The 20,044-nt window shown below is 59.8% G+C and overlaps 3 protein-coding genes across 31 annotated transcripts in view; 1 reads left to right on the top strand and 2 right to left on the bottom strand.

The window, feature by feature from the left end:
- Positions 1-42: 42 nt before the first annotated feature.
- MDK (midkine) lies at positions 43-3,240 on the top strand. Of its 5 annotated transcripts, none has more exons than XM_004051015.5 (5): positions 43-615; positions 1,490-1,566; positions 1,727-1,894; positions 2,025-2,186; positions 2,901-3,240. In XM_004051015.5, exons 2-5 carry the CDS (start codon positions 1,491-1,493, stop codon positions 2,924-2,926), a joined length of 432 nt encoding a protein of 143 aa, XP_004051063.1. In that variant the 5' UTR covers positions 43-615; position 1,490; the 3' UTR covers positions 2,927-3,240. The 5 variants fall into 5 exon arrangements, with proteins under 5 accessions (XP_004051063.1, XP_055210764.1, XP_030872098.1 ...); XM_055354789.2 differs by lacking the exon at positions 43-615 and adding an exon at positions 642-761; XM_031016238.3 differs by lacking the exon at positions 43-615 and adding an exon at positions 1,079-1,191.
- Positions 3,238-11,223, bottom strand: CHRM4 (cholinergic receptor muscarinic 4). Of its 2 annotated transcripts, none has more exons than XM_031016237.3 (2): positions 11,065-11,223; positions 3,238-6,027 (listed from the first exon to the last, which is right to left on the bottom strand). In XM_031016237.3, the coding sequence occupies exon 2, from the start codon at positions 5,996-5,998 to the stop codon at positions 4,559-4,561; it is 1,440 nt and encodes a 479-aa protein (XP_030872097.1). In that variant the 5' UTR covers positions 5,999-6,027; positions 11,065-11,223; the 3' UTR covers positions 3,238-4,558. The 2 variants fall into 2 exon arrangements, with proteins under 2 accessions (XP_030872097.1, XP_030872096.1); XM_031016236.3 differs by having other exon boundaries at positions 10,977-11,223.
- Positions 11,224-15,871: 4,648 nt separating this feature from the next.
- Positions 15,872-20,044, bottom strand: part of AMBRA1 (autophagy and beclin 1 regulator 1) — a 205,014-nt gene continuing 200,841 nt past the window's right edge. For all 24 annotated transcript variants that reach the window (XM_055354792.2, XM_019037126.3, XM_019037124.3 and 21 more), the window contains one exon: positions 15,872-17,403. In XM_055354792.2, the coding sequence (XP_055210767.1) occupies positions 16,910-17,403 (494 nt within the window). In that variant the 3' untranslated portion in view covers positions 15,872-16,909. The remainder of the gene's footprint in view (positions 17,404-20,044) is intronic.

Below are 20,044 nucleotides of genomic sequence, written 5' to 3' on the forward strand. Positions count from 1 at the left end.
TTTGCGGGGGAGGTCTAACAAGCAGCGGGGGCTGCGGGGTTGTCCTCGGGGTGGGGGACTGGACGCTGTCGACAGCACCTTCCTGGGGCCCCGGCTCCCTTTTGGTGGTTGGTCCCAGGGCTTGCCCGGTTCCTGACCTCTGCCCGGCGGCCGCGCTCGTCGGGGCCGGGGGCGGGGCCGATCCCTCCGGCTTCCCGCTTCCCGCGGAGAACAACAATGAAAGTGAAAGAGGGGTGGGGCGGGGGCGAGCCCGGGTTCTGTGGCCCATTTGCCCTGTGGCCTTGAGCAAGCCCCTCCCCCAGGCCTCGGGGGCTCTCCCGGTTTGGGGGAACCGGGCGAGGCAATGCCACAGGCCCAGGGTTAGAGGGGGTGGGCACTTGCAGCTGCCGATGTGGCTGGATCTGGAATTTCTCAGACGGCTCCTGTCAGCGCCAAGTTTCACCAAATCCAGGCCTACGGGCTCCTCCCCCAGGACCCCCACTCGCAGTCCCTCAAGCCTGTGCTCCCGGAAAGGCACTGGGCGACCGCACCCGTGGCTTTCTCTGGGCGACCGGGTCCCAGACTGCCCCCAGCACAGCAGAGCGCCTCCCTGCCCACCCGCGGAAACCGCCCCAGGTGGGCCGCGCCCCCCTCCCCAGCAGCCAGCAGGGCGCCAGGGCTGAGCCGGCCGTGGAGGGGAGCGGGCCCGGCGGGTTATACAGGCGCCGGGGCTCCGCGGCAGGCAAGAGAAGCTGGTGCCTGAGAACGGCCCGGGCCTTGGCGTACGGCAGGGGACAACCTGGGATGGGGGCAGCGGGCGGCGGCGCAGGGAGTGGGCCGGGGGCCGGTGTGCGCGGGCGGGACGGGGCCCGGGGTCGGGAGACCACCGCTCGGAAGATGGGGCCGGGAGAGGCCGCCGTCGCAGCGCAGAGGGCACCGGCGGGGAGACGCGAGGGCGCGGGGCCGGGAACACGGACGCCGGAGTAGAAGCGCGGGGGGCGCGGGCTGGAGCGGGGGCGGGGACGCCGGGGTCGGGGGCGGTGCGGGTTTGAGGGGAGGGGGCGGGGCGGGTCCTTCCCTGGGGGGGTGGGGAGAGGGGGCGGGGGCCCATGTGACCGGCTCAGACCGGTTCTGGAGACAAAAGGGGCCGCGGCGGCCGGAGCGGGACGGGCCCGGCGCGGGAGGGAGCGAAGCAGCGCGGGCAGCGAGCGAGTGAGCGCGCGGCGGCCCCTGGTCTGCCCGGCCGCGGCCGATCTAGGGGCTGGGGGCTGGAGGCGGGGGTGGGGGTCTGAGCTGCGTCCTGGGCTCGAGGCGTCCCCCGGGGAGCCGCCTCTTGGCGGTGCGTCCGGGCTAGCGGCGAGGGGCCGCCTCAAGTCTTCCCACCGCCGCCACCCTAGCAGCCCGACTTGGGGCCTGGAAAGTGAAGCACGCGGAGGTGGGAGGGCCCTGCACGCGGCCCCCGGTGGGGAAGGGGACGGGCCAGGGATTCAGACTCGGGCTCTCCCCGCAGGATGCAGCACCGAGGCTTCCTCCTCCTCACCCTCCTCGCCCTGCTGGCGCTCACCTCCGCGGTCGCCAAAAAGAAAGGTGATGGGGGATGATCGAAGGAGGGCTGGGGACGGGCAGGCGAGGCCCCGCCACTTCTGGGCTGGGCCGCCTGGGTTCCTAGCCTGGAACCCCAGGAAGGCGGCCCCCGAGGGAGTCTCCCCGTGCCCCAGTCCTGAACTCTGTTCCTCGCGCGTTGTAGATAAGGTGAAGAAGGGCGGCCCGGGGAGCGAGTGCGCTGAGTGGGCCTGGGGGCCCTGCACCCCCAGCAGCAAGGATTGCGGCGTGGGTTTCCGCGAGGGCACCTGCGGGGCCCAGACCCAGCGCATCCGGTGCAGGGTGCCCTGCAACTGGAAGAAGGAGTTTGGAGGTGAGGCGGGGCGCAGTCAGAGGGCAGGAGAGAGGGGCACAGCCTCGCCGAAGCCTGGGCAGACCCTTGGAGGCGGGGGGGGGGGGGGCCGCGGGCCGCGCAGCGCTGACCTGGGCCGCTCTCTCGCCAGCCGACTGCAAGTACAAGTTTGAGAACTGGGGTGCGTGTGATGGGGGCACAGGCACCAAAGTCCGCCAAGGCACCCTGAAGAAGGCGCGCTACAATGCTCAGTGCCAGGAGACCATCCGCGTCACCAAGCCCTGCACCCCCAAGACCAAAGCAAAGGCCAAAGGTCAGCGAAAGGAGAAGGGGTTGGGGCTGTCGCGGGGGGCTGCCCCCCCCCGCCTGTGAGGGGACAATTCCAAGTTAAACCTTAAGTTTTGAGTCCTGGCCAGTGGCTTCCTGACATCGCCTCACTTGGCTTCCCTGCCTGGAAAAGTCTGAAGATGGGCACTACAAGAGAGGCCGCAGGTGATGCTGGGGACATAAATCCTCCCTGGCCCAAATAGGGACCAACTCAAACTACTCCATTCGAGCATCTGGCTTAGGACCCAGGGAGAGTGTCCTGGAACGGCTTGTCTTTGTCAGTTCTCCAGCCACGGGCAGCATTTGGTCAGCTCTGCCCTTTCTAGTGTTGGGAGGAGGTCAAGGCCCACCCTGGGCCTCTCAGCTCACTCCTGACTCAGCCCAGCGAGGCCAACAGGGAAGGGGTGAATCTGCCCGTTTCTCAGGTGAGGAGGCTGAGGATGCCCAGGGCTGCTGTGACCAGGACCAGGACTGGAAACTTGAAGGTTTTCTGATCCCAAGTGGAAATAGGAAGCTGGGGATGTCCGATGTCCACATCACAATGGCTGCCCCATCCCCTGCTTCCGGGTCAGCTGATTGGAAACCACTAGGGGGCAGAATCTTCTCCTTCCCTGATGCCCGGGTGTTTGTGGAGCCGGCGGTCTGCAATGGGTCAGCCTAACTGCTGATATGGTATTAATATTTCTTTCTTGTTTTACAGCCAAGAAAGGGAAGGGAAAGGACTAGATGCCAAGCCTGGATGCCAAGGAGCCCCTGGTGTCACATGGGGCCTGGCCCACACCCTCCCTCTCCCAGGCCCGAGATATGACCCACCAGTGCCTTCTGTCTGCTCGTTAGCTTTAATCAATCATGCCCTGCCTTGTCCCTCTCACTCCCCAGCCCCACCCCTAAGTGCCCAAAGTGGGGAGGGACAAGGGATTCTGGGAAGCTTGAGCCTCCCCCAAAGCAATGTGAGTCCCAGAGCCCGCTTTTGTTCTTCCCCACAATTCCATTACTAAGAAACACATCAAATAAACTGACTTTTTTTCCCCCCAATAAAAGCTTTTCTTTTTTAATATATAAAAGCCCCTTCCCAAGGAGTTTGCTGTGGAAATGTGTTTGGGAGTGGGAAGGTGGGGAGAAAGACCAGGCTGTAGGGACTGGTGGGTTTCAGGGGGCTTGGGGGCTTGGTGGTGGGTGCTCTCCAGAGCTCATGGAAAAAGCAGAACAATTACAAACATTTCTTCCAGGGCCCCTGAAAGGGTGCTCCCCATCAAGTCGCCTAAGCCTTTCGGTCCTCATCTCCCCCAGGGACCAGGGCTGGGGAAGGGAACCTGGCTGACTCACTGGAACCACCACACCCATCTCAGCCTCACCCAGTCAAAGGTCTTTTGATACAACCCACAGCCAGTCAGGAAGGTTCTACCCATGGGGGAGAGCAGATGTGAGGGCTGCGTGCCTATCTCACTGCCCACCTCCCCCCTTCCCACTGTCATGGAAACCCGAGTGAGCCACCAGGTTGACCCCTTTCCTCTTGCCTGTGTGACCCAGGCCTCCACCCTGCAGAAGCCAGGGGGTGAGAGGTTTGAAGAGGGCAGATGGGAATGCCATCCACCACAGCCTCACCCTGACTCGATGTGTGACCTGGGACAGCCTTCTAAGGCCGGGGCTGCAGGGGGCTGTCTTCTGAATAAGTGGACCACTCACGGCTCAGCCTGGGATCGCAGAAGGCCAGACCTCAGTTCCTGAGACAGAACCCCTGACCTCCCAGCTGCCCCATCTTAATGTGACAAGGGCAGTGCTGCTGGGGTGGGGGGGACCTGGCCTCCATCATACCCACCCAGAACCTGGCTAAGTAGCTGCAGCCAGAGGAGATTTCTGCCCCTGGAGTGGGATTTGGGGAGAGGGGGCTGAGCCTACATGCGGGGTGCAAGGGGGCAGAAAGCACCGATTACAGCAGAATGGGGGACCCCACCCTTCTACTCCCTTCCCAAGCCTCCTTTTCCAAGCACTGGCCCCTTTGTTCTTCCTGAGGGGGCCCTGGGCTTCGGCCCCCATCCAGATGTCCATTCTTCCAGCACTGCTGATGGTTGGTCACACTGGGGCAGGTGCCCACCCAGGCCAGTGCCCCGCAGCTCACTGAAGCAGGGCCACAGAGGTGGGCCAGGCAGCCCCAGTTCAGACACTCCCTGGGGTGAGCCTCCTCAGCCTGAGCAGAGATCTGGTCTCTGAATGCAGCCACAGAGCCTCTTCTGAACTTCCTCCTCAGCAAACGTGAGCACAGAATGGTGCCTGCAACTCCTCCCCACAGCAAGTGAGCCGTGTGGTCCCCCAGCACACGCACGCAACACCAGCACCTCCTAGGGCACTCCTGCCTGCCTACCTGGCAGTGCCGATGTTCCGATACTGGCACAGCAGCAGGTGCCGGAAGGTCTTTTTAAAGGTGGCGTTGCACAGAGCATAGCAGGCAGGGTTGATGGTGCTGTTGACGTAGCAGAGCCAGTAGCCAATGGACCACACCGTGTCAGGGATGCAGCTCTGGCAGAAGGTGTTCACCAGGACCATGACGTTGTAGGGCGTCCAGGTGAGGATGAAGGCTAGCAGAATGGCAAAGATCGTTCGTGTCACTTTGCGCTCCCGGGCCGCCATCTGCCGCTTCTTGCGCACCTGGTTGCGAGCGATGCTGGCGAACTTGCGGGCCACGTTGGCCGCAGGGCGCATGCCAGCCGGCGTGGCAGGCACAATCTCAATGGCTGTCACACACTCGTTGCCTGTCTGCTTCGTCACAATCTGGATCTTGGACCATTTGGAGGCTGGGTTGAGGGCCCGCGGCTGCAGGGGAGGGGCGGGCATGGCGGGCGTGGTGGCCTCTGTGGTGGACAGCTCTGTGGCTGGGCGTTCCTTGGTGTTCTGGGTGGCACTGCCTGAGCTGGACTCATTGGAAGTGTCCTTATCAGCCACGGGCCGCGGTGGCGGTGGCAGCGCCGGCGGGGGGGCCTCCTCCAGCTTGCCATTGCGCAGCTCCTCCCGGGCGGCCTCCCCGGGCGGGGGCTTCTTGACGCTCTGCTTCATTAGTGGGCTCTTGAGGAAGGCCAGCGTCTTGGCTTTCTTCTCCTTCGGGCCCTCGGGCCGGTGCTTGTGGACTCGGCTGCGACTGGCCAGGGAGATGTGGATGTACAGCACCGTCATGATGACCACAGGCAGGTAGAAGGCAGCAATGGCTGTGCCAAAGGTCACTGCTGGGTTGGACAGGAACTGGATGAAGCACTGGTTGTCGGGCACCGTCCGCTTACCCACCACAAACTGCCAGAACAAAATGGCAGGTGCCCAGAGCACGAAGGACAGTACCCAGGCAGCGGCAATCATGAGGCCTGCCATCTTGGTGGTGCGCCGGGCAGGGTAGGTGAGGGGCTTGGTGACGCAGAAGTAGCGGTCAAAGCTGATGATGAGAAGGTTCATGACGGAGGCGTTGCTCACCACGTAGTCCAGGGCCAGCCACAGGTCGCAGACCACGGCGCCCAGGGGCCAGTAGCCCTTGATGATGTACACGGTGTAGAGGTTCATGGAGAAGGCGCCTATGATGAGATCAGCACACGCCAGGCTGAAGAGGAAGTAGTTGTTGACTGTCTGCAGCTGCCTGTTGACCTTGATGGACAGCATCACCAGGATGTTGCCCACGACAGTCACCAGGCTCAGGGAGCCTGTCACTGTGGCAATGAAGACCATTTCCACCGTCTCATAGCGATTGTGGGATGATGACGTGACCAGGCGCACGGACTGATTGCCCGAGCTGCCATTGACAGGTGTGAAGTTGGCCATGTTGGTTGCCAGGGGTGGGTAGGCTGTGTCTGGGGAGGAAGGGGAGAGAAAAGCATGAACTACAGGAGGGAATGGGGGAGTCATCTGGAGGTACACTGGCGTCACGGTGACAGAGGGACATTCTCTGGCAGAATGCCTTGAGAGAACTCTGTCCCGCCATCCCGCATTTGCCCATTCATTCAACATTAATTGAGCACCTACTATGTGGCAAGCATTGCTCAGGGTGCTGTGGCTACAGAAGTGAATAAGACACACATGGCCCCCTGCCTCATGGGGGGAGACATGCAAACACGTGAGCCACAAAAGAAAAAAAAGGCAGGGTGATGAGAGAGTGAGTCAGAAGGCAGGACAGGCATGACTCCTTGCTAGGTGGCCTCACCCACCAGGTCATCTGGGTGATGAGGAGCCAGCCACAGGAGGAGCTGTGGAGAGTGGCCCTGCCAGGGGCAGTAGCCACAGCAAAGGCTTGGAGGCAGCGCAAGGCCTGGACAGAGGCTGGTGCTGGGGGAGCTCAGGGAAGCAAGAGGAGGAGGAGAGTGGTCCCAGAGGCCCACGAGCATGTGGGCTCTGGAGGGAGGTGTTCTGTTCATCCATTTACCCAGTCGGTCATTTCTTAACACCTGCTCTCCAACCCCTGTAGAAGACACTGGGACAAAGGCAATAATAGGGGGATGTATGAGCACCTAACACTGATGGTCTACTAAGTGCCAAGCACTTTTGACACTTAAAAAAAGTGTCTATTTATTTATCTATTTATTTGTAGAGACAGGGTCTTGGTATGTTGTCCAGGCTGGTCTAGAACTCTTGAGCTCAAGCCATTCTCTCACCTCCTGAGTAGCTGGGACTCCAGGCGCCATCATGCCTGGCAACACTTTTTATAGTGTTAACTCATTTCATCCTCATAACAAACCTATGAGGTAGATACCATTTTTTCTCTACTACTTACAGATGGGGAAACTGAGGCACGGAGATGTTAAAAGCCTGACCAAGGTTTCACGGCTTCTTGCACTATGTTGCTGGTGGGAATAAGTGCGGGGTGAGGTGGTGAGAGGAAGGCAGTCCTCCTTCAGCCAGAGTAACTAAGAGCTCTGGCTGAAGGAGGCCAAAGAGCTCCAGGAGCCAGAAGGCTTTGCAGGGGACCAGAGGCGGTGCGTGGAGCTGGGCACCCCAGAGAGGAGGAGAGTCCCTGCAGAAGGGGCTTCGGGAGGTACCTGCAACTGTCACATCCCCTTCAAGGAGTCCTCAGCTCCAGCCACAGGGCATGCAGCTGGGAGGGAGGCAGTGCAGGGGTCAGTAGGTTGTCAGAGAACCCTGAGGCCCAACTGGGGACCCATGAGGTGAAAGGATTGTCCCAGAGGGAAGAGAAGGGCTGCCAGGGCCGCCTCTCCCCTCCACAGTCCACTCCGCACACCGGGCGGCGCCCTAGCTGGAGTCCCCACCACAGGCCCTTCCCTGAGCCTGCCCTCCCTCCCACCAGGCTCCTCTTAGCTCTCCTCCCCCTCTTCCTCTTCCCTCCATGTGAGGGAGGCCCACGCCAGCTCTGAGTGCCAGGGCAGCCGCTCAGCCCAGCCTCCTTCACACCCGCCAACACACACACCGCTCCACAGACGCACGCGGGCCCATCACAGCCACGCCAGCCCAGCAGGCATGGTCGGATACGCAGTTCTGTGCGTCTGTGTGTGAGAGGAAGAGAGGGCGCGGCAGCCGGCTGTGGAGGAAGGAGCACTAACCCGCAGCCTGGGCTCTGGCTCTGTGGCCTGAGACGATCCACTGCCCCTTCCTGCACCTCTTTCTCATTTGCAGAATAGAGAGGATCCTGTCCTGGGAGATCCTCCCCAGCAGCTATAGGGATTAGCACCTAAACTTGATCTCTATACATAAACACAAAAATGTACTGCAGGCTGGGGCCAAGGGCCAGGGTAACCGCCCCAAGTCTGACCCCAGCCCTTCTATTCCACCGTCGCAGATACAGACCCAGCCTCCTAGCCTGATAGTTCAAGTTCTCCTGTTCTAAATCCTTGGTTCGTAGGAGGAGAGGCTGAGAGCAAGTGTTGTCACCCCCAAGGTCACACAACGAGTCAAGGGCAAAGACCACATACTGCCCTCTCTTGGGGTCCCTGACAACCCCATTTGGCTCTGAGAGCCTCTGAAATAGAAGCTCAGGTGTCACTCTCTGAGCTGTCCCCTCCAGCACCAGGAGGCTGCCCTCCCCCAGTCACTCACATGGAGGAGGGGACAGGGCAGGCAGGAGTAATCAGTCAGCCAGCCCCAAGGAAACTCACTTCAGCCTCCCAAGGCAGGATACAGGGCAGCAGGATGATAACAAACGGGGCTAGAAGTGCAGAATGTGAAAACATAATAGCTCTTGTTTATTGAGTGTTAACTGTGCGTCAGGAACCCCTCTGAGCTTTTAATATAGATTATCTGGTTTAATCCTTACAACAGCCTGAAAAGGCAGGTATTATTAGTGTCCTCATCTTGCAGATGTAAATATCCTCTTATAGATGAGGATAATGTTAATCAACTGGCCCAAAGTCACCAGGTTAGGAAGTAGGGGTGGGGGCAGGAGAAGAACCCGGGAAGCTCCTTCTTAAGTCCAAGGTGCTACTGCTCAGAGTTGACCTCCTGCCTCCGCTCCCCTCGACCCGAAAACCACACAACTGAGGGACTGTCCAGGTGAGGCTTGGGTAGGGTCCCCTCACATTCCTGCTGGCTTCTCGACTTAGCTTTCCCAGAAGACAAGCGATGTCTTGTCTTCTCCCAGATCCTGGCGGCTGGGCTGAGCCGGGACCACTGGATGGCCGGTGATTAAGTCCTGCTCTTGGCCCGCGTGAGGGAGCTGCCAGGTGCTGACAGGGCGAGGCTCAGGGTCTCCCCGACTCCGCCCCGCCCCAGCTGTCGTCGTTTTGGACACCTCGGGGTCACCCGCAGACATTCCGACCCCCTCTGGCGCCTTTCCCTGGAATCCAGATACGCCTGGCATCTGGGGAGCGAGCCGCCGCCGCCGGGGCTGTGCGCACCGCTAGATGGCAATGTCGGTCCCTGGTGCCCGCTCCGGACCTAGACCGTGCGGCCGCCGTTGGCCACCGCCCCCAACTCCAATGCGACTGCGAACCCAGAGGAGCCCTCAGGCACAGCCTCCCGGGGAAGTGACGCGGGGTCCCCTCGCCAGGCCCCGTGGGACGCCGCCCCAGAGCTGCCCTCGGCTCCGCGCGGGGTTCTCGGGTGGGAAAGTTGAGGGAGCCCGGATTCCACCCGGCACCCTGCGAGGAACGTGTGGGCGGGAGCGCGAGTGCGAGTTCTGTTTGTGTGTGCCTACGGGGGAGCGCGAGTAGACGCTAGTAGCTGTATGCATGTGCGTGTGTGTGCGCACGGCCACGCCTGGATACCAGTGCGCCCGTGAGAGCGCGTGAGCATGCCGCGCCGTATGGACACGTGCATGTGCATGCGTGTGCGTGTCTAGGGTGCTGTGGCCGGGAGGATGCACACGGTTCGGGTGCCTCTACACCTGTGGACTTGCATGCACAAGCAAATGCAGGGCCGAGAGTGGGTGACCGGTCACATTCCAAACGCCCCTGCCGGAGACTCAGCCAGACCTTAGCTGTCCGCCTGAGCGCGGAGAGGGTCGGGCCAGGAGCCTGCATCGGGATTGCACCTGGCCTGTGGGTGAAGGGTTGTGCGGGCGAGGAGGCCAGACTACTAGGGGCTGCGTGCGACGGGCCACCTAACTTTGGGACGCCGTCTTAGCCCGGTGCCCAGAGGTGTCCAAGTCCTTAAAGATGTGGCAGAGTCCTAGCCTCTGACTGACATCTGTCGAGGGGCCTCTGCGAGAGTCGCCCAATCTGGCCTTGAGGGACACCAGGCACGCTCAGCTCTAATAACTCCCCTAAGAGGCGTTATTGCCAAAAGCCGCCCATTCTCGCGGCGAGAGGGCACCCGCAGTGCACCCACAAGGCGGAGGCCCGGACGGAGCTCGGGTCAGGCGAGTGCAAGACTCTTGTCCTCCTTCTTTCCTCACCCTGCACCCTACCCCAGAGGCACTGTCTAGCCCCTGTGACCAAAGTGGGGACCCAGTTTCTCACGCTAGGGTCGGGCGGGCCTCGAGGGCCGTGTTTTCCTAGGCCATCTGGAGGCTCCTCCATGTCTCCGCCGTGGTCGAAGGAGCCCTGGCTCTCGGGTGCTCCGCCCTCCCTCCAAGCCCCTAGCACGCAGTTCCTGCAGCCTCTGGGCGTGGGCACTGTGTTTCCCGAGTCCTCGACACCCCTCTTCCCCGGGCGAGACCGGAGGGGGTGCTCCGCACGCCCGTGGGGTGGTTTGGGGTGTAGGTCTTCGGTTCTTGGGCATTCACTCCATGGCTCTGGGAAGGCTGTGGCCCCTGGATCTGTCCCTGGGGCGGGAGAGGAGACTCCAGAGTCCAAGGGAGGGAGAGGCGAAGATTTGGCACCGACATTGTGCCCAACACTTCCGTTGCGGGGCCGGAGGAGGGGGCCTGGAGCTGGAGGACCCCGGCTTGGAGGCTGGGCAGCAAAGGGGGGTAGTACCGGAGCGGGGGAGGGGTGTCGGGGAGGGCAGGGGTGTTTTCCGTCGGGGCTCAAGGTCGTAGATGGAGGACTCCAGGGGCCGGAGTGGGCTGGCAGCGCGGGGGCAAAGGGGTGGAGGGAGAGGGAGGGCGGGGAGACGGCGGGAAAAGGGCTCTTTGGGGCTTCAGCGCCCGGCGCCCTGCTGAGCCGCCAGTGGGAGGGCTGGAGTACCGGGTCCCACCCCCGACGGCTGCCCCTGGCTCCGTGGGGTGGCAATCCCTCGCCCCCGACATCCTGGATGCCCACCCCTTCCCACGGGCGCACCCGGGCACACCTGGAGAAGCCTCCGAGAGCCCCTGGCCTTGCTTCCAGCGGGGTCCCCCAGCCCCGGCCCACTGCCGCTCCCGGCCCGCGCTCGCCCCGGAGGGGGTCTGGCGCCCTGTCCCAGTCGAACCCACCTCTGGGGAGCCTCAGAGCGTCCCGGGGACCTGCTTCCTGCTCTTCCCGGCGAGCCCCCCGCCCCCGCGCCGCCGCGGAGCCACTTACCCGCCGCCTCTGCCCAGCTCCCCTCGCGCCAGACAGACGGCGGGACGGACGCGCGGCCCCGCGGGCCGGCGGGGCGGGCGGCCGGGCCGAGGGCCGGGGGCGGGGACGGGGTGTCGAGGGGCGGCCCCTGCTCCGCCCGCAGCTCCCGGCGCTGTGGCTCCGACTCGCGCTCACGCTCGCACTTTTCCCCGAGCCGCGTGATGTCACGAGGAAGCAGCCAATCGTGGCGGGGCCGCGCCGCCCGCCCCGGGCCGGTCACCCGGCGGCGACGCGCGGGGGTCAACACCCGAGGCGTCGGAGACCCCGGCGGTCCGCGCCCCTCTCGGGGGCTGGCCGGCAGCTCCCCGCTTGGGCACAGAGGGCGCCGCCCACGGCCAGCGACGCAGGGGAGCAGGGGGCGCTGCCCTCCCGGGGGGTGGGGGTGTCCGCGTTGTCATGGGGACGCGGCGCCCCCTCGCGGGCTGGGGAAGGAGCTGGCAGCCGGGTCCGGCCGCGCTCCCGCCTCCGCCCTGACCATACTCCCGGGACCCTGAGCTATTTTCGCGCCTCTCCGGGACCTCAGCGCCCGGGGTGGCCCCGCTCGCGGTTTGGCCGCGAGGCGCGGGAGTCTGACCCCAGCGGGAGGCTGCGGGTGGGTGGGGCGGGCTGCGCTGCCAGGGATCCGTCGGGGTCGAGGGCCGGGAGCTGCAGCCGCGCCGCTGCGTGCCGGCCGGGCCGCCCGCGAGGAGGGGCGCCGTCGGGGCCTGGGGAAGCGCAGGAGCGGGTGGACTGGAGAGGTTCGGCCGGGGAGAGAAGAGCCCACCGCGGACCACTCGCCCGCACCCGCTCGGCTCCCTGCTCAGCGTTCCGGGCCGGGGAAGGGGCGCGCCCCCTCTCTCCCAGCCCCGGGATGGGACGCGCCGCCAGTCCAGGCGCAGCCTGGACCGCCAGTTCACCGCCGCCTGTGAGGGACAGTCGGTTGCCCAAGGTCGCCGGGGCCGGAGCCCGGGACAAGATCCCGGAGAGCGGGCAGCCAATCTCAGAGGTCGCTGGGAACCGCACGGGCGGTTCTGATCGCCTCAGGACTCCGGGCCTCGCCCAGGCTGGGCGGACCTTGGGGCGGCTTCAGCACCTCGGAGAGCTCCCCGCGCCCTGGCCCAGCAGCCTCGCCTGCCTGATCCCGCTCCAGCGCTTGTCTCCCTCCGAGAGCGCCCTTCCGGGGGACCGCCGGGGTCGGACGCTCCCCACTGCGCCCAGGACCGAGGCCTGTAACCCCAAATTCTGATCGCAAACATTTGATTAAGCTTAAGACGTCTGATTTCTTCTCTCGGGGAAACAACTCAAGACCCTCCCCCGAGGGCCGGAGGTGGTGAGGGCGATTGCGGGGGCGGCGGTGGAGGAGAGGCAGGAGCCTCTTGGCAGAGAAGGGGAGGGAACTCGAGTAGAAGCCAGCGCTGCGGGGCTCTTGGTGTGGGGTTCTCCGCGCGGAACCCGGAAGTGGAGGTCGGGTCCCCAGAGCTCGCGAGCGCGACGGCTGGGGTTGGTCGGAATTGGGAACTTCAGCGCTGGGGTTGGTTGGCTAGAGTAGGAAGCCATCTTCTGTTGTTACATGAATGATCGGGTCTCCCAAGACCTCATAACTGGGGGTGAAAGAAGCACTACTGTTCTTGACCCACTTCACAAATAAGGAAAGTTGGTTCATAAGACCCTAAGACGGCACTCCTGCACGTCTTCCACTTTGCCATATCCTTCCCAGGGCCCAGAAGAGTGTGACACTCCTAGGAGGAGGTGGGGGTTGTGGAGGAGGAAGGCAGATCCTTAAAACAGTCAGATGAGAAAACAAGCAAGGCCAAGGGCGGGAGGCTGCATACACCAGACACGCCTCCAGCTACTGACCCCAGCTCTTCCAGAAGGTGGCAGGCAAAGTCACTTTAATTTCTCCACAATCCCTGTTATGAAGGGCTTTTGACCTCTCTCAATCTCCCAACCCCAAGAACCCACGGTGGAACCCTGGAGATCTGAATTGGGAACAAGGGGACTTGGTGGTTTCTCTGCTCTGCTTTTGATGCCACTAGGTCAGCAGACAAGTAACAGAATTTCTCTGAACCTATTTCCTCATCTCCAAAAGGGACTGCCCCTATCTTTGCCCTGGTGACGCCACAACCTTGTGATGTGTAAGGGGCCTGCAAAGGTTTTAACTACCAGAGAGGCTCTGTCATTGGGCAAGGGCTTTCTAAGGAAAGGGGCTGGTGTGGGGACAGGGAGGTGTTGACAAGGGCCTCCAATGGGGGGTGGGGAGGTTGGGGAGGGTGGCTGGCACCGTCCAGAGACAGCAGAGACAAGGCCTGGCAGGTCCAAATTTGGACCACCTTGGCCGGGTGGTGGCTCACGCCCACAATCCCAGCATTTTGGGAGGCCGAGACAGGCAGATCACTTGAGGTCAGGAGTTTGAGACCAGCCTGGTTAATATGGTGACACCCCATCCCTACTAAAAATACAAACAAAATTACCTGGGTGTGGTGGCACACACCTGTAATCCCAGTTACTCAGGAGGCTGAGGCACGAGAATCGCTTGAACCTGGGAGGTGGAGGTTGCAGTGAGCTGAGATTGTGCCATTGCACTCCAGCCTGGGTGACAGAGACTCCATCTCAAAAACAAAACAAAACAACAAAAAACAAACAAACAAAAAAAGCCAAAAAACAAATTTGGACCACTTCATCCCTAGGGGCCTCCCCATACCCTTTTCCCCAAAGCAACAGAACAAGTCAGGGTTCCATTGTTTCTCCTACACCTTGTCTTCCTTCTGTAGAAATGACTGGCTGAAGTGTGCACTCTGGAATCATACACTACTTGGTTCAAACTCTGGCTCTGCCAGTTAATTGTGTGCTCTGGGGGTAACAGCAGTAATGACCTCAGAGAGTTTTTGTGAGGATTGACAGAGAGAACGCACATTGACTCCTGGCCCGTGGTTTACATTAAACAAATTAGCAGGACCCACTATCAGACCAAGGAATTCTTCCTCCAACGGGTGGTGGGGAGAGGATGTGGGGCAGTGGGCTCCCTTCTCCTTCCATCCTTCAATGCTTAGCTCAAATCCACTTTTTTTAAAGAGATAGCATCAGCCGGGCACGGTGGCTCATGCCTGTAATCCCAGCACTTTGGGAGGCCAAGGCAGGCAGATCACCTGAGGTCGGGAGATCGAAACCAGCCTGACCAACATGGAGAAACCCCATCTCTACTAAAAATACAAAATTAGCCAGGCGTGGTGGCTCACGCCTGTAATCCCAGCTACTAGGGAGGCTGAGGCAGGAGAATCACTTGAACCTGGGAGATGGAGGTTGCAGTGAACCGAGATGGCACCATTGCACTCCAGTCTGGGCAACAAGAGTGAAACTCCATCTCAAAAAAAAAAAAAAAAGAGAGAGATACAGTCTCACTTTGTTGCCCAGGCTGGACTTGGACTCCTGGGCTCAAGTGATCCTCCTGCCTCAGCCTCCCAAGTACTTAGGGACTACAGGTGTCTAAATCCCACCTCTGAAAGGAAGCCTGCCCTAGCCACTTGTGTGCTCTCTGGGCTTCAATGATTCCAAAGTACAGAACTAGAAGTAACTTTGAGGTTGTGTAGTACAAGCCCTGCATCCTAACAAGGGAAAGTGAAGCCCAGAAAAGGCAAATGGCTTGCCCAAAGTCACACAGCTAAGTGATGTGTCTTTCAGTCCAGAGTCCACTAATACAGAATTTTCTAGAAAATAAGAGTCTTCCTGACTCTGGCCATGGTTTTGTATTTCTTGCTTGCCAACTTATCTTTTGGTTTTGTCTCTGATGGAGCAGAACCTGGAATTCTGAGTGCCCCACGGCATCAGGGACAGATTTGGGCACACACACACACACACACACACACACACACACAAATACTCAAAAGTACGTGCTGCTGGCAAAAAGCCCTGGAATTGCTTGGATTTTCCATTAGAGCTCTTGAAGAGTTGGGGCAAATATCCTTTTCCCACTTGAGATGGAGTCTCACTCTGTTGCCCAGGCTGGAGTGCAGTGGCGTGATCTTGACTCACCGCAACCTCTGCCTCCAGGGTTCAAGCCTCCCCAGTAGCTAGGATTACAGGTGCGAGCCACCACGCCTGGCTAATTTTTTTGTATTTTTAGCAGAGACGGGGTTTCACCATGTTGGCCAGGCTGGTCTCAAACTCCTGACCTCAAGTGATCCGCCTGTCTCGGTCTCCCAAAGTGCTGGGATTACAGGCGTGAGCCACCACGCCCGGCCAGCTGGAAGCTTTCAAGCAGCCAAAGCCCACGAATAGAGCAGGCCTTTCAGCCACTGTAGGGAAGACACAGTCAAGGGAGACCTGAGCAGCTAGCAACTGGCACCTTGCCTGCAGATAGGACCAAGCCCCTCCACCTGCCTAGCAGGCTGGACACCTGCTGTGCGTGCTTTCCCAGGACTGGAGGGGATCCAGCTTTCTGGCCAGTTACATCACTTCAGGCCTGTAGTCCTGGGTGGGAAGCTATTAGGATGAACAGCCTTCCGTCACTCCTTCCTACATACTCACCCCGGCACTGGGAAGGTGGCCCCAGTCTGTAGCAGGCCCTGGGGAAGCAGGAAGTGGTGGCGTACAGACAAGTGGCATGAAGCAGAGGTGGCAGCCCTCACCTGACCAGCTCTGGCGAAGGGGTCAGAGGGGTCCACTGCACCCCACTAGGAGAGCACCAGAAACAGTGCCGGGAGAACCTGGGCCTGGCCCAGTTCAATGCCCCTCACTTCCCAATCCCCACCCCTCCCCCATCCTCCGTGGAAATAAGAGAGAGGAGCCTGGCGAGGGGCATGTCATCATTTTAATGATGTGATCTTTGGTGTTTCCCTCATTAGCTGTAGACTATCCCCTCTCCTCCCACCACAATGTTTCTATGATGAGTTACAAACAGAAAGGAAATCACATTTTCATACTAAAAACAAAATGATCAGAGCCTTGATTTCTCCACTAGAAACTACACGTACAGTTAAGAGTCCACATGCAACACCTTAAATCACAGACTGAGACCTCACATTCTGACCTGGAGTCTCCTCCCCTTCCCCAGCCTTGGGCTAGCTTTGGCCTAGGCTCAGGTAATACTGACACCCACAGGCACTGCTCTGAGGGCCTTGCGGGGAGGAGGAGACTGGTGGACAAGCCCTGGGGGCCGGCCAGCCTATACCCCCCACTCCTGAGTGAGGACCTGCCCACTGTCCCTTGACCCCATCCTGTATCAGGCAAGCAGGCTGCCCCCTTACCCCACAGTAGTCCCCCATTAGTAAATGCCGAAGTCCCTGTCCTCAAGAATCTGGGAGCCTGGCCCGATCCCTGTTGGTTTCAGTGGGGTAAGACGACGAAGAGAGGCTGAAGCTCTGGAAGGCTCAGAGTTGGAGGTGGTTTCTGGGTTCCTGGTGGCTCTGCCCACCCAACAGGTGGACAGGGCAAAGCTGCCTCGCAGGCCTCTGTCCAGGATGATTGGCCCAGATCTGGAAGACTGTTCACTCTCTGGAGGCTCTCTGTCCAGGGCTGAGTCCCGAGCCCATGTTACTAGGAGAAAGTGGGGTGCCTGGCAGAGATACCCACTTGCTCCTCTATTCACATTAAGCCCACAGTGTGGCTCTCCCGGGCTCCAGATCCTGGAAGGTTCTAGTTCCCCGAGGCAGGCCTTGCCCATTCAACTGTCTCGTGCCCACTGACTGATCTTCCTCTCCACCCCGACCCTCCTCCTCCTCCTGTTCCCTGATGCAGCCAGCAGCTCTTCCACATGTCCAGTTCCCAGTCAGCTGTGAGGTCCGGTTTCTGCTTGGCGGTTCGAGGGGAGGCACCAGTGCAACGTTTGCCTCTACCTGTTCCGTGGTTCTCCCCTAGGGCCTGCAGCGTCCCCCCTGCTGCTGCCACCATCCAGAAGGTGGTTGTTATTGGTCAAGTCGCAGTGGAGGGTTGGTCCCTCAGCGCTGGGAAGGGAAACAGGAATGGGGACAGGGGAGGAAGAGGGCAGGGTTGGCTGGGTTGGCTCCCGCCCAGGGGTACCAGGCTGGTCCCAGGAAGCTGTCCGGGGGCTTAGGCCTCGCTCTGCCAGTTGCCCGGCCTCTGGGAGCAGTCCCCGAGAGGTGGAGGGCTGGGGTGAGGAGGTGTGGGCGGCACCAGGTTCAGTGCCCGTCTGAGAGCTGCGGTGAATGCGGTGGCTGACGATGATGTTGTTGCCGAAGCCGCCCATGGAGGCCATGGTGGTGCTCTGCTCCCGCTGCACCACGGCCGTCATGCCGCCCTCCGCCATCAGCCTCTGGATCCTGCTGAGCGCATCTTCTCCACTGGCACCATACTCTGAACCCTCACCTGGCAGATACAAAGCAGAAGAGAGAGCGAATTGGCTGCTGGCCTGGGCCTCTGAGGCAGGTGGGCAGCCACTGGTAGCAGCTGGGGGATTCTTGACTAAACGCAGGATAGAGAAAGACTCGCTCCATCACTGTGAAAACCAATCCGAGTCTTGAAAGCCAGACAAAACCCCCAAAATGTTCACAATCCATACTTCTGTTTTACTGGTGGGGAAACTGAGGCCTAGGATGGCCAGTTAAGAGGCAGCACTGGCCCAGAAGGCAGCAGGTTGGCCTCAATGAGTTCTCTCAGCACCAGTGGCAGCTTAGCATGCGAGGAGGCAGGTTCAGACAGCTGGTTTTGTCTGCCTGCTCCCTGTTGTGGAAACTCAGCAGACCTAGGGCTGAGCTGGGGTATGCCACCCTTTCTCTGCAAAGAGAGTAGGTACCCTATGGGTGTGGCCCAAAGGGAAACAGTCTGCTCTGCTTCATTACAATGCTGTCTTCCTTCAGCGTAGTCTTGTGTTACCTCCTCAAAGCCCCTGAGGAAGCTGAGAGTTATTTTTGTATTGATTGATTGATTGATTGATGGAGTCTCACTCTTTCACCCAGGCTGGAGTGCAGTGGTGCTATCTCGGCTCACTGCAAGCTCTACCTCCTGCGTTCACACCATTCTCCTGCCTCGGCCTCCTGAGTAACTACAGGTGCCCGCCACCACACCCAGCTAATTTTTATATTTTTAGTAGAGACAGGGTTTCACCATGTTAACCAGGATGTTCTTGATCTCCTGACCTCGTGATCTGCCCACCTCAGCCTCCCAAAGTGTTGGGATTACAGGTGTGAGCCACTGCGCCTGGCCTATTTTATTTATTTTTGAGACAGAGTCTTGCTCTGTCGCCCAAGCTGGAGTGCAGTGGCGTGATCTTGGCTCACTGCAACCTCCGCCTCCCGGGTTCAAGCAATTATCCTGCCTCAGCCTCCCAAGTAGCTGGGATTACAGGCATGCACCATCATACCTGGCTCATTTTTGTATTTTTAGTACAGATGGTGTTTCCCCATGTTGGCCAGGCTGGTTTCGAACTCCTGACCTCAGGTGATCCACCCTCCTTGGCCTCCCAAAGTGCTAAGATTACAGGCGTGAGCCACCACGCCTGGCCATATTTATTTATTTTTTTGAAATGGAGTTTTGTTCTTGTCGCCCAGGCTGGAGTACAATGATGCGATCTCAGCTCACTGCAACCTCCACTTCCTGGGTTCAAGCCATTCTTCCGCCTCAGCCTCTGAGTAGCTGGGATTACAGGTGCCCGCCACCACACCCAGCTAATTTTTGTATTTTTAGTAGAGACGGGGTTTTGCCATGTTAGCCAGGCCAGTCTCGAACTCCTGACCTCAGGTAATCTGCCTGCCTCAGCCTCCCAAAGGGCTGGGATTACAGGCCTGAGCCACCGTGCCCAGCCTTTATTTGTTTTTTGAGATGGAGTTTTGCTCTTGTCACTCAGGCTGAAGTGCAGTGGCACAATCTTGGCTCACTGCAACCTCCACCTCCCGGGTTCAAGCGATTCTCCTGCCTCAGCCTCCTGAGTAGCTGGGATTACAGGCTCCCACCACACCTGGCTAATTTTTTGCATTTTTAGTAGAGATGGGGTTCCACCATGTTGGCCAGGCTGCTCTCAACCTCCTGACTTCAGGTGATCCGCCCACCTAGGCCTCCCAAAGTGTTGGGATTACAGGCGTGAGCCACCGTGCCTGGTCAGAAGCTGAGAGTTTTAACTGTTCCTTGGAAGGGCTGTTTCCTTCTCTTCTTTCCCTTTACCCCCCAGTCTTCACAAGCTATTCCCCAGTTATTGTTCTCCTGGGGCTCAATGCCTGATGCCATATTTCCCGGAAAAGAGTCAACTGACCAGCAAAGGACCCAGGTCTAGGGAGGGAGAGAAGGATCTGTCCACCACTCCCTCTCCAGAAAGGCCTGAGCATTCCCTTGTGTGGGAACAGAAAAGACTTCGGCTCAAATCTCAGCTCTGTCACTTGCTTGCTGGATGACCTTGAAAAAAATCCCTAACATCTACCTTGCACGGTGCTGGAGAGAGAAAAGGAGCTAACGCACAGCCCAGGCACTTGGTCAACGGTGCCTGTTGTGATTAACTTGGGGTCTGCAGCAGTGGAGCTCTATCGCTGTGGGACCTCCCTTCCAGCTTTCTGCTCAGCTCTTGGTAGGGTGAGAACCAGGCCAAGACCGTGGGCAACTATGATCAAGGCTCTCAGGCTGCGAGGGATAGCTCCACTGAACTGCCGATTTGTCTCCATCCGCTACTGTTTGGGATTTTGCAGTTTTGGGGGTTTTGATGGTGAGTTTTCTTTCCTTTTGGGGTACTTGCCAGCAGCTATTTTTATGAGACTTTCTTTGCTCCCCTAACCCCATCCATCCCCTTCTCTGCCTGCCTCATTAGAGTTGGATTTCCAGGCCAGCCAGTTTCACAGCTTGGTGGCATCTAAGGCCCCAAGAGATCTCTCACCCTTCTTGTTAGTACTTGGCAGCCTCATGCTTCTAGTTCTTTCTAGTTTTTTTTTTTTTTTTTTTGAGACCAGGTCTCACTATGTCACCTAAACTGGAGTGCAATGGTACAAACATGGCTCACTGTAGCTTAGCCTCTCGGGTGCAAGTG

This window comes from Gorilla gorilla, chromosome 9 (assembly GCF_029281585.2).
Source record: "Gorilla gorilla gorilla isolate KB3781 chromosome 9, NHGRI_mGorGor1-v2.1_pri, whole genome shotgun sequence".
NCBI classification, from domain to species: Eukaryota; Metazoa; Chordata; class Mammalia; order Primates; family Hominidae; genus Gorilla; species Gorilla gorilla.